This window comes from Ictidomys tridecemlineatus, chromosome 4, assembly GCF_052094955.1.
Source record: "Ictidomys tridecemlineatus isolate mIctTri1 chromosome 4, mIctTri1.hap1, whole genome shotgun sequence".
NCBI classification, from domain to species: Eukaryota; Metazoa; Chordata; class Mammalia; order Rodentia; family Sciuridae; genus Ictidomys; species Ictidomys tridecemlineatus.
The window spans coordinates 189,861,512-189,874,651 of record NC_135480.1 but is presented as its reverse complement, the minus strand read 5'-3'; the positions used below and the strand labels follow the sequence as shown (position 1 = coordinate 189,874,651).

Sequence of the window (13,140 nt, the reverse complement as noted above, 5' to 3'; positions counted from 1 at the left end):
CGATGCTAAAAGTGAAGAAGAAGAAGAAGCACACATCACCAGTCCAGCACTTTGAAGAATGGAGATGAGTTGCTGCAGTGGCATTCGCTGCGCCTGTGTGGCAAGAACCTCAAAGACAATGCCTTGGAACGAGGCCAGCCCAGTGTGGGGCTTTCTACTCCATGTGACCCCATGAGGTTGCCAGGGCCCCTGGGAGAGGGGTGGGGAGAGCTAAAACAGTCTAAATGAGTCTCCTCCTGCCACCCTGCAGAGAAGACAAGGGAGCCCTAAGATGCAGCCACATCCCCTTCCCCCAGTAAGCCTGGCCACTCCCCTCAGCCTCCACTGTCCTGGCCTCCCCTGGAGCAGCCAGAATGCTGCCCTCTTGTGCAGCTGGCAGGAGGATCTTGCTAACATCCCTGTGTCACCTTTCGCCTCTGCAGGGTTCTTGTGGGCCATTATCCCTGCTTCCCAGACAAGGAGGCTTGGTACAGCGACAATGGCAAGATCTGCTTGAGGCCCCACTGTTGGCTGACAGCACAGCAGTGACCTGTCCAGCCTCTTCCTGCTACATTCCAGCTTAGGGTTCCACAACCTGAGCACAACACAGAAAGCCAGGGGCCCGTCTGGAATAGAAACAAGCCATTGGAGATAACTGTCCTTGTGGAGAGCTCTCTGGCCACTGTTGGCCACAGGCCGAGAGGATGGATGGGTTCCCACCCCAAACACGCAGCCTCTGCAGGTAAAACCAGCCAAACCAGCCTGTGACGATCAGATGGCACCCAAGCCTGAAACAGACCATGTCATCTCCACACAGAGGCCCCTCCATCACCAAGGAGCCAGCACAAGATAGGGACAGCTGGGCCTTTCACAGAACTTCATAGGGATCTGGTTCCAACAGACATGACAAATCAAAAAGGTGAAGTGCGGGGACACTTTCCTCCTTATGCCACGTCATCCCGTTCTGACTTAAAGCCTCTTCCCTTGCCTATCCCAGGGCGGGGTTTCAGCAAAGAACACCACACAGAACCCTTTTATTGCCGGACCTTCAGGCTAGAGGGAACAAACTAGGAAACAAACAGGGCGTGAAAGAGCTCTAGGTGTCTCACACAGAGAGAAAAGTCAAACAAGAAAGGAGGGTGTGAAGGGCCTCACACAGAGACAGCGACTTTAGAAATATGGGATAAGCTTCTCTTGGTCACTACATTGTTTTTGTTTTGTTTTGTGGGGTAGGGGGGCTGGCACCAGGGACTGAACCCAGAGGTGCTTAACCACTGAGCCATATCCCCACCTCTTTTTGTTTTTATTTAGAGACAGGGTCTTCTAAGTTGCTTAGGGCTTTGCTAAATTCTTAGGCTAGCTTTGAACTCGTGATCCCCCTGTCTAGGCCTCATGAGCGCTGGGATCACAGGCGTGTGTGACCATGCCTGTTTTTAAATGCAGAGCCTTTCATCATGATTTTCAGTGTTTCTTTCAAACTAAGACAGGACAAATGACTCAGTTTCTTTAACAAGTGAGTTGAAAAAAGAAGTGGATGGAAAGACATTTTAAAATATGTAAGGAACATCTCAGCCAATGTCTGGATCTTATTCAGATTACGTTTTGGGGCGGGGACTATGAAAGCAGTAACTGAGACTAACTAACTGGAGCACTAACTGGATACGTGACCGTAGTAAGAATTGGGTTTTGTTTTCATAGGTGTGATGACAACATGGTTCTTTTTCTTTAAGGAACAGTTGGTATTTTAGAGATACATACTGAATACTTTTGTATGAAGTGATATGATGTCTGGGATTTGCTTTAAAATAATCCAGGCAGCAGGGGATGTTGGGAGTGGGTGAAAAGAGAGTCATAAGCCAGGCTGTGAGTGGCCAACTGGTCAGCTGGCTGGTACATGTGGGCTTGTCAATTTCTGGACCTGTCTGACTTTTCTACCACAAAAAAAAAAAAAAAAAAAGTCAAAGAACTGGAAACATAGTACCTGTCATCCAAATGTTTACAAAAAACTAATAATAGCTATTAGGAGGTCTGCAACCACATCATTCAGGACCAATTTATGGCAAAAGCCTTTATTCCACAATGACAAACCGTCTGGAACAGTCAGATCGCAGACATTTTCTGTGGTTTGGCTCTCAGGGTTGCCACTGGATTTTTTCCAGGAAAACAAAACACCACCACAATGGTCAGTGTCTACAGGAAAACTTAATACCCCTTCCCCGGAACTCAGGCTGTGTCTCCCCCTGGCAAGGCTGTGGGCCCAAAAACCGTGGGAGGGGAAAGAGCAGTCCTCTGATGCCCAGAACAATAGGTGGCAGCTGCTTCCAATCTTTGTGGAAGAGGGACAGCTGGATGCAGGGATGGAGAGTACATGAAGCAACAAGAACGGCTTAGCCGAACCCAACAGCCCTGGTATGCCAAAGACCCAGGAGCAGTGCCTACAGGATGCTGGGTGTTCAGGAGAAAGAGGCTCACCTGAGATAAAGCTACAACCCCTGTCTCAGGGTAGCCCTCTAGGAGAGTGTCCTCCTGCAGTCGGGAGAACGCATGACTGGTCCGGGCGGACATGCAATTTCTGAATGAATGAATGAGTTCAGGCTGCTCCTGAGACAGGCTCCTTCTATACACTCACTGCATGAAAGAGCTACGTGTGAGCTCACTGCCCTTGGGCAATGTTGTAATACAGAAACCACCCGGGCTTCCTAATGGAAGATTTGCTACAGCGAATTTGGAAAATAAAGAAAAATGTAAATGGTGCGCGCCATCCATAATTTCCTCTCTCAGACATAATTGGCAATACTTTTTTACTTCATTTCCAACCTCCTTTGATGTTTCCCATCCTCTGTTTCCTCCCCCTGTGCTTCTGTTATTAAGATGCTAAAGGTCCTCTAATATTCATGTTTTTTTCTAGCTACCATCTTTCTGTTTCTTGTTATACATAATTTAACTTTTTCTTCTAATTCTTCTATTGATTTCTCTTTTTTTCATTTCTATCATGGTTTTAACTTCCAAGAATTCACTGTTCTCTGAACTTTAAAAAATTCTTATTGTATGGTGGTGACTTCTCTTTCTGGAGAAACCAATGATTTTTTTGTTTTTTTCATCAAAGGGGAAGAAACTTGGACTGGGGCTGTAGCTCAGCAGCAGAGTGCTTGCCTAGCATGCGTGAGGCATTGGGTTCAATCCTCAGCACCACATAAAAATAAACAAATAAAATAAAGGCATTCTGTCCATCTACAACTACAAAAATAAAAATAAAAAAGGGTGGTGGGGGAGGAACTTTCCCCTTTCAATCTTTATCTTGTTTGTCTTTACTTTTGATATTCATACTAGAATCTTCCCTTAAATATCTGGCAACCCTTGCTCTTTGCACATAGAGGGCTTGTTCACAATTCTCTAGAAGGGAGTCTATTGGTCCTTTCATGGGGACCCTCCCTTACCCACCCCTCACCAATATCAGTATTCTTAGTCTCTTCTCTTGGCTTGTTCAGATTTTCTAGAAAAGCCCCCTCTACCCCTCATACAGGGGGTTGAAACCCAGGAGCACTCTTAATTTTGAGACAGAGTTTTGCTAAATTGCCCAGACTGGTCTCAAACTTGCAGTCCTCCTGCCTCAGCCTCTGGAGGAGCTGGAATCACAGGTAGTTCCACTGTGAAAGTCTCCGTCATCCTTTCCTGTTAGACAGAAAGCTGGGAGCCTCGCAGGGGAAAGTGATGACACCTCAACTTCCAGCAACCTTTCCCTGAACGCCTTCAACTGTACCTGAAGTCCCGCGGTCCAGAGCCCCTCTAATTGTACCTCTGACAGTGAATGTGCCCGTTTCGTCCACATGGAGAAGAGACAGTGTCCCCTGTGTGAGGAGGGAGGGGACAATCTGAAGCACTAACTGATCCTCAGACTCTCAACTCCTCTTCAGCCCCAACTCCACCTGTCCCAGAGGGGTGTGGACTTCCAGTCCTTGAATTTGGGGCGGGGAGGGGGGTACTGAGTCATCTAAATAACTTCTCGTCTCTCAATTGGCTTTCTGGTTCCCCATATTGTATTGCCTGTTGCTCTTTGGGGGCAGCTGCTGCTTCTTTTCTGGTAATGGGGATTTAACCCAGGAGTGTGCTTTACCACTGAGCCACATCCCCAGCCCTTTTTATTTTATTTTTTTAATTTTAAGACAGGGTCTCACTAAAGTTGCTGAGGATGGCCTCAAACTTGTGATTCTCCTGCCTCAGCCTCCTGAGTTGCTGGGACTACACACCCAGTGGCTGCTGCTGCTTTTTTTTTTTTTTTTTTTAAATACTTTCAGTGTCAGGCCGGGGATATAGCTCAGTTGGTCGAGCGCTTGCCTCGCATGCACAAGACCCTGGGTTTGGTTCCCAGCACCACACACCCCCTCAAAAAAAAAAAATTATAAACACACACACACACACACACACACACACACACACACATACACACTCTCACTCACTTCCAATGCCATTTTGGTAGGGTTTCATAAAGTAGTAGTTTAATTGTGTACTCAGTCCATCATCATTGAGAATCTGAGTTTAATTTTGATATTTTTCTTTTTGTTTAAAATCCTTCAAGATCATCAAGTACATTTCACATCCTGCTTTATGTTTTCACCTGAAGTTGTAAAAAATGAGCCAGGTCCCCAAATGACAGGTCCCTGTAATTTGGCTCATTAGCACCACCTTGTGGCCCAGCGGTGGGCAGGCTGAAGAAAGCAGCAGACACCTGAACTGAAGAAGAACCCTCCCAGCTCAGGGCCAACACATCTCCACCGCACCTCCAGGACCTCCACACCATTAAAACTCTCCGTCATCCTTCACCCCATTCTCCTAGGAGCACTTCTCTGGGCTTCACCAAAGCGATCCTCTACTTTCTTCCTCCTACAACACCAACCACAGTCCTTCCTCTTAATGGCCGACACTGACCCACTAAATACCATCAATCCTGAACTCTCTGCTGGCCTTGCTCTCACCTCCCCAGGTGAGCTCCCTCAGCCTTGCAGACTTAAAACTCATCCATCTTGGGGAGCAAGACAATGTGACTCCCAAATTCCTATTCTTTTACTGAACTAAAACTTATAATCAACTGCCATGACATCCTCACTTTAATGACTAAGGGGTATTTTTAAACTCAACATGGCCAATCAACTCGATCTGTTCAATCTGTTCCTCCCTAGATTTCCTCATTCCAATACACGGTACTACTATGTATTCAGTTGCTGAAGCCCAAAACCTCAGTTCCTCCCTTTCTTACTTTATGTTAAAACATTATGTCCTATCGTTCTATATACAGGATACCTTTAAAACAAACAAAAAAAAAGCTTAAACTGATCAATTTCACAGGTGTCCTATAAAATTCTGTAGGTTTTTATACATGCCTTATACATAGGATGATGGAAGTAATGGGTTAATACAGCAAGTGTAGTTGGCCCTCCATCCAAAATAGGCTCTAAATCCATCCACTGCTCTACCACTATAGTCCCAGCACTACCAGCCCAGGCTCCTGTGCACCACTGAAGGTCCTGAGGCCCACCTCTACCCTTCTTGACTATCTAGCCTCTGTACTGGAGCCCTAGCTATCTCCTGAAAGTAAACATTGCACCCCACAATTCCCCTGCATAAAACAGAAAGATTTCCCTTCTGTTTCTTAGGATAGAATCCAGACTCTGACCCACAAGACCACGAGCCTTACCCAGCTCTCTGACTTCACCTCTGACCTAGCTCCCTAGCCTCCACTCTACTGGCCTTTCAGATCTACAAAGACAAGCTCATTTCTGCTTTCACAGCTTTGCACCAGTTATTCCCTCTGCCTAAAATGCTCCACCCTCAGACCCTTGCATGGTGAACTCCTCCATGACATTCAGGTCTCAGCCACAGCCACTTTCTCCACATGACTTTCCCTGACAACTCAACTTCCTTCAGACCCTCACCTCACCTCGGCATCCACTGAGACCTCCAAGATAAGCTACTTGTGGATGTACAGATAAGCCTATTCCAGAAAATAACAAGACACACAACATACAACAGTTATACATTTGTAAATATTCTGAATTTACTAAACCATCAAATCCAGTTAAATACTTGCTGACCATCTTCCATGGATAAGGCAGGGTGGGGAGCAAGACCTAAGTAAAGCATCTCTGCCTCCTGGCCAGGGCATAATGACCCCAATAAACTCAGAAGGCACTGGCAAGAATTTGGTAAGATGGTTTTTCTCTGCCTGTCACTACACTGAGTACATTTTACACACACAGTCCCTAGGGTACAAAAATCCAAAGACTGAGATGTAGCTCAGTGAAAGAGCACTTGCCTAACACATATAAGGCCTTTCAATTCTCAGTACTGCAAAACTATAAATGAAATTTTCTCTGTGCAAATCCATCCAAGGGCTCACATGTGCCCTTGTGCGACAGGGTGTGTGACTTGAGGGCTCCTCCCCCACAGGCTCCACGTGCGCTCTCTCTCCACACATCCTTGGAATACAGGCCTTCAACCATCTTTAAAGTTGTGCTCATTGTTTCCTGCTTGAAAATCTCACTGCTCCATTTGTTCCACGTGGCCTCTAACAACCCCACTTTTGATATGTTCTCTCTCCATCTCCAAAGAGAACAGAATGTACTCAGCCACAATTGTCCTTAAATAGATACAATTTGAGACAGATTTGAAAAGCTAGAGATCACCTAGTTTCCTCTTGGCAGGTAGTGATCACAGGGCTACTAGGTGACTAGCCACTAGGGAGTATTGTCTGTGGCCAAAGAACAGAGAAAAGCTTTACCTACAGGGTTTCCTTAAACAAAATGAACTAATTAGACAAAGTGATCCCAAGGGTCCTTTCAAACCCTGAGAGGATCCCAACCACAGTCCTACTAGAAGAGGGCTTCAAGAAGCCCATCTAGGGACAAATCAACCCTCAACAAATTCTAAGGCAAAAGCCACTAACTTCAAATGACAAGGAGAAATACTTTGGTTAATCCAAAACCAAGGTAAAAAGGTGACAAAACGTGACCACATCAGACTCCCCACTGAAACCAAACCAGGACTCTCGTCTCAGTTCCAAAACCCACTCGGCAGTTGCTAAGGAAGATGTCACACCCAGGTCTTCAGCAATCCTTCTTCTCCAATTTTAGGTCTTATAGTGATAGCAAAGTCTGTCTCACTTATGTCTAAAAAAATCAGAAAATTGTTTTTAAAATGGAGGGAGGCTGAGGAACTGGGTTGTGGCTCAACGGCAAAGTGCTCATTTAGCACGTGCGAGGTCCTGGGTTTGATCCTCAGCACCACATATAAAATACAGAAAATAAAGGTATTGTGTCCAACTACAACTAAGAAATAAGTGGATATTTTTTAATAAATAAAATAAAATGGAGGCTGAGGCAGGCAGATCGCAAATTCAAGGCCAGCCTGAGCAACTTAGTAAGACCCCATCTCAAAATAAAATTTTTTAAAAAGGGCTGGGGACATACCTCAGTGGCAAAATGCTTGTGTAGCATGTGCAAGACCTTGGGCAAGGGGAGGAAGAGAGAAAGAGAAGGAGAGAGGAAGAAAGAGGAAGGAAGGAAGGGAGGAAGGGAGGGAGGGAGGGAGGGAGGAAGGAAGGGAGGAAGGAAGGAAGGAAAAGAGAGGAAAATAAGTTAGCTAAGAATCCTTGCTGGGCATGGTGACACATGACTGAAATCCCAGGGGCTCGGGAGGCTGAGGCAGGAGGATCACAAGTTCAAGCCAACCTCAGCAACTTAACAAGGCCCTAAGCAACTTAGTGGGACCCTATCTCAAAATAAAATATTAGAAAAAAGGTTGTGGATGTGGCTCAGTGGTTAAGCACCCTGGGTTCACTTCCCAGTACAAAAAAAAAAAGAATTCTTAAAAAGCAGCAAAGTTCAGCTTGGTGTTGTGGTGCACGCCTGTGATCCCAGCAACTCAGATGGCTGAGGGAGGAGGACGGTAAGTTCAAAGCCAGCCTCAACAACCTAGTGAGGCCCTCAGCAACTTAGTAAGACCCTAAAAAAATAAAAAGGACTGGGAATGTGGCTCAGTGGTAAAGTGCCCTGGGTTTCATCCCCAGCACAAAAAAGAAAGAGGAGGGGGACAGGGAGGAAAGGAGTGGAATGGAACAGAAAGGGGGGTGGCAGTAATGTTCACAGGCAGGAGAGCCATGGAAGACACCTATCACTGTCCCAATGTCTTTAGTCCTGGCCACTTGGGCTCTTACAATCCTAAATGTAGTCTTGGTTTTGTAGTCAATCACTTCTGTCTGACCCAGAGCACTCTGCAGAGGTGTTTTCCAGTTGCAGACAGTGGCAGCAGGTGGAGTTTAGCTCAGCTCACCTGGACAAAGCCTGGGAGTCACAGACACGGCCAGGCAACTGTTCTGCCCTCTCCAGACAGCACTGTGCATGATCCCTTCTCCCAGCCTCATTAGCCTGACTGCAATTCTGTTCAGGCTCAGTAAACAAGAAACACACTACATATGCCTCACACATGGGGTGAAGAAAGAGAGTGAATTCGTGTTTCTTTGATGTATAACTTCAATTACTCACACAAGCTTATGTTTCACAGTATAATAATGTTTCAATAAAGATGCCAGATAAATCCCTGCAAAATGACAATTCAAAATCTTGCTTCAAGTACAAATACATATTAAGTACTAACATTCTTGCCACATGTAAAAACAAAGTAACTTGGACTATCATATCCAATGCCGTGCATGCACTGGATAAAAAGCCTGAGCAAGGTTAAGGAGCATTTTGATGAAGGAAGCTTTTGTCTGTATAAGAGACAAATCCAGAGACACCCCCAGGGATTGTAAAAACATATGTTTTGTTCACAAAAACAGACACTCTTACTTTATAAGTAACGTGAAATATTTTGGTTCATTTTAAGTAAGTCATAGGCCTTTCATACTTGTTTCAATTGCAGGATTAAACATGCAATGTGTGTATCTCCATTTTTTAAAAAAGCAATGTTGACAGAGGAAAATGAGCTGTTCACTTTGGAGCCAGAATTTTTGGTTTTCAGTTTCTGTTCCAATGATGACCAACAAAACTTAAGATCTCACACCTGAACTTTATCCTAGTACCAGCACCAATTTCATCCTACAGGTAAGGAAATTCACACCAATTTCCTGATCACCGTGAGATCCAGGCAAGAGCCTACCTTTGAAAACCTTTTACTAGCAGCTTTATGGTATCAGTGAGACTGTGATTCATTCTACCAGGAAAGGACCCCACTTTCCACTGTCTACACTTTAACATGGATCAGGAGCCTTAACACATTCACACCTCATAGAACAAGACAGATGTAGGATGATGGGTACATGGGATTTTGTCAGACTATTAAGTCTCTCTGCTTTTGTGTATGCTTGAAATTTCCCACAGTACAATTTTTAAAGTCTTTATAAATATTGATTCATTTTTTACTCCCCTTCTCAAACTATAAAATATTTTCATAATTCTATGATTTTTCTGGTTTTCCAATTTTACAACCCAGTTGACTGATAGCTTTCTCACTAGATTTGAGCAGTCCCTGGTAGGTCAATCTTAATGGAATGCCCCAGAGACAGACAAATAATTCAGAGGTCTCCTTTGGAAGTAGGAAGGGAAGTTAGGGATGTTCAAACCGAGCTACATAGCCTTTTCTGTTGTCAGGAAGACAAATTTTTCTCTTTAACTGATGCCACCATCAAGGCCATGAGGCCATGCTTTCAACCAGTCTCTGCATGTGCGGGAGGTTTCTGGTGTGGGCTTTAAAGCATTCCATCCTGAACTCCACCCTTACTCTGCATATAGAGTTGGATGTAGAAATCTTTTGTCCTCGTAGGTCCTCTGTCTTTTCTCCTCCATCGCTGCTGGACCAACGCCATTCTGATTCTTATTCTTTTTATCACCTCCCTCTTTCTTCAAAGGCTTTCAAAATCGTACCACTTTTGTTTTTAAACTTCACAATATACTTTGGGTTGTTCTCTTGTCATTCCTTTTTCTGGGCAATTAGCATGTTCGTTCAAAATGTAGATTTATGTCTTTAAATTTGGAAAATTTTCTTGTATTGTTTCTTTCATAATTTCCTTTCCTAAGTTTTCCCTATTCCCTCACTCAGGAACTCTTCTCAGTCTGATATTGAACCTTTGGGATTAATCCTCTAATCTCTTAACTTTCTATTATACGAAAACTTGCATTTTTGTTTTACTTTGCAACTACCTTTTTGTTTATTTACCTTACTTTCTAAGATTTCTTCAGTGTCATTTTCCAACTTCACCCCCTCAAATTTATTTTAGCATATTTAAACTCCCAAGAGCTCTAATTATCTAATTATTTTTTTTCCATAACATCCTATTCTTATTGAAGAGACACTTTATCTCCCTGAATTCTCAGAGTACACTAATAAAAATTTCTTGGGTGGGGATGTAGCTCAGTGGTAGAGTACTTGCCTAGCTTGTGCAAGGTCTCTGGTTCAATACCCAGCACTACAAAAGAAAATTTTCTCCCAAACTTTTTGTCTTCACTTAATTCACATAACTGGTTCACCAGGTGTTCTATTTATATGTCCCATGATGTCAGTCCACATATCTGTGACCTCCTAGGAAGAAGGAAATGTGTACCACATGCAAACAGGCAACAATCCATTACTTCTTGATAACGACTATTACCGAGAAAGCACCTAAGTGCACAAGAGGCAAGCCAGCTTACCTTCATGGAGTCAGAGTATAAAATATATTCCCTGAGCACAGGTAGGAAGTCTTCTGTCATGTCATCCGTCAGCTCTTCCAAGGCTGTCGAGCAGTTTCCGATGCAGGCCGACACACCCTCCAGGGGCTCAGCCAGCTCACCTTCTAGTGCACTCCACGTGGAGTACACAGGCCCGTATTCTCTCAGCTCCACAAGGTACTCTACAAGGGGCCGAGGACAGGACTAATTACAGTCTGGCTGGGTGGCCATCCCTCGTGATCACACAGCCAAGAGTGCTCTACATGATAATGTGTCTCCTTGGCCGTTCACCCACCTGAGCACACTCTCCTGTGAGCACAGCACTGTTTCCAACGTGACTTCTTAAAACCTCTAAAAACGGATGTTACCTGATAATATCAGGATATCCAGGCCTCAGGTTAATGGGGACCATGATGCTTCATGGGGAAAACTGGTAAGAGCCACACCCCCAAACATCTTCAACTATAACCAGTTGCCTCCCCATAGAGGGAAGCAGTATTTTACTAGACTTTCAGAAAAGTTCAGGGGGTGTTTTAAGGGGGGTGGGCAACTCATTCACAATGAAAAAACAATGCAATTTTAGAAAACATATATTCCTAAAAGAGATGTGGTCTTCCATAAGCCGACTCACTCACTGTGGTCATCCCAACATCTTGTCCCATCAGATTCTGTTCTACATGACCCTTAGGAGTAGACAGTGCCCACAGCTATTTCTGTGGTCCCCACAGGGCATTACCTCTGGATAAAGGAGGGGAGAGGCACCAAAAGGAAAAAAAAATGTTGTGTTCCCCACCCCCCCACACAAAGAAAATCCAGCCCTTCACCTGTCACCAGGATTCTTGTCAGGACATAAGAATGCTGTTGCCATTGTTTAATTACCAAGAATGGCAACTGATAAAGAACCTTTCCTGCCTGCTTCCTGTGTCAGCTTGATCATTAACCAGGAGGCTCAGAAGCGGTTGTTTGGCATGGGAAAAACAAACATTGAGGTGAGGGACAAAGAATGGAGTATAAAATCATGCTCTTGTCACAACTAGCTCCTTTTCTCATATTTATTTGCTTGATATCGGGTCTCAACAAAGTGCTCACCTATTTCTTCTTTGATGATCCGCTGGGCTATTCGATCGATGGTTCCCAGTTTGAGTGCAAAGGTGTCTAAGTATTCACCTATAGCTGCAAACTCAAGGGGCCGACTCCTCAGCTTGTAGCCTCCAGTGACATGCTTGACTGACTCGCCCACTCTGGTCAGCAGTGCCATCCCCTGCTTCTTGTAGGCATTCAGGTCCTAAGAACGACATGAACAAATGCAAAGCATACTATCACGCACGCGGCTAGGCTATGTAGGCCAGCTTCTCCAGGCAGTTTCTTTTTTGGAAATGGAAGACTAAGAAAACAAGGAGCTGAGATAGAGGACCTGGTCACATACACACGAGTGTCCCCTCCTTGTCATCAGGACAACCACACTCATATCCTGGTTGTTCACAGAGCTATCCAGAGACCCCTGTCCACAGAGCTGGTCTCCATCCCTGCAGTTATTTCACTCATCTGAGCTCGCTGCCCTTCAAACACGGCACTGTTCTAACGTGATTTTTAAAGCCTCAAATGACAACAACAAATACCCTATCTTGCCTTCATGAGTAAAACTGAAGAGCTGAGATTCTGCCATTCATCCCCCGCACTGAAGCCACCTAGGGAGAACAGAGAGCAGAGGGTGAAAGCAGGCAAGGTGAGCGGAGCACTGCTAGAAAACTCAGGCAAGGACCCATGCTGTCACAGCACAACGCCTTAACCCTAAATTTTTGGTAGGTCAAGGCGAAAACAGGAAACTCATTGAGTCTTGGAACCCACTCTGGACAGGAGCTGTGTACACACCTTTAAGTCCTTAGTAAAGAGGTTCTGAACACTGCAGTGTAACTGGACCTTACTTCGGCTCCGATAAGAAAGGGGCAGCTCCAGGAGTGGGCGTCACCTGAAAGGTTTGGATGACACCCACTTGTTGCAACCCTCCCCCTTGCCTCATCTGAATGCCTTCTCCCCAGTAAAACCGGGGTTCAAGGCGTGCTCCTCCTCTTTCTTGCCTGCCTTGCCCCTCCTTGTGGGATCTATGGCTAAGAAGCAGTCACTGAACCCAAAAAGGTACTTTCTGTGTCTTATTTAGTCAACCAAAATTTACTTGGAGTGACCCTGACCGGTTTAGTCGTGTGGCATGACACACTGTATCTGAACTTTAAAAAGCACATGAGCTTGCCATGTGCTTCCTCCCATCACCAAACTCTAAGAGGGACAGACAGCATCTTCAGGCTGTGCTATGTCACTTAGCAGTGCCTTCAAAAACAGTTTTAAAGGAAATGGATGAGGCATCTATTTCTCACCACCATACCACCAGAAGTAATTCTGAGCTAGGTTGGATCTGTTCTGTTTTAAAGGCACCTCTCCTGGATTCACTCATGTGAAGCTGGAT

The 13,140-nt window shown here is 44.9% G+C and overlaps 1 protein-coding gene across 1 annotated transcript in view; it reads right to left on the bottom strand.

Moving 5' to 3' along the window:
* Positions 1 to 13,140, bottom strand: part of Snx30 (sorting nexin family member 30) — a 106,766-nt gene that overhangs the window by 19,863 nt on the left and 73,763 nt on the right. The window contains exons 5-6 of the mRNA XM_005329699.5: positions 11,769 to 11,964; positions 10,662 to 10,861 (exon numbers count right to left, since the gene is read on the bottom strand). Coding sequence (XP_005329756.1) covers positions 10,662 to 10,861; positions 11,769 to 11,964 — 396 coding nt within the window. The remainder of the gene's footprint in view (positions 1 to 10,661; positions 10,862 to 11,768; positions 11,965 to 13,140) is intronic.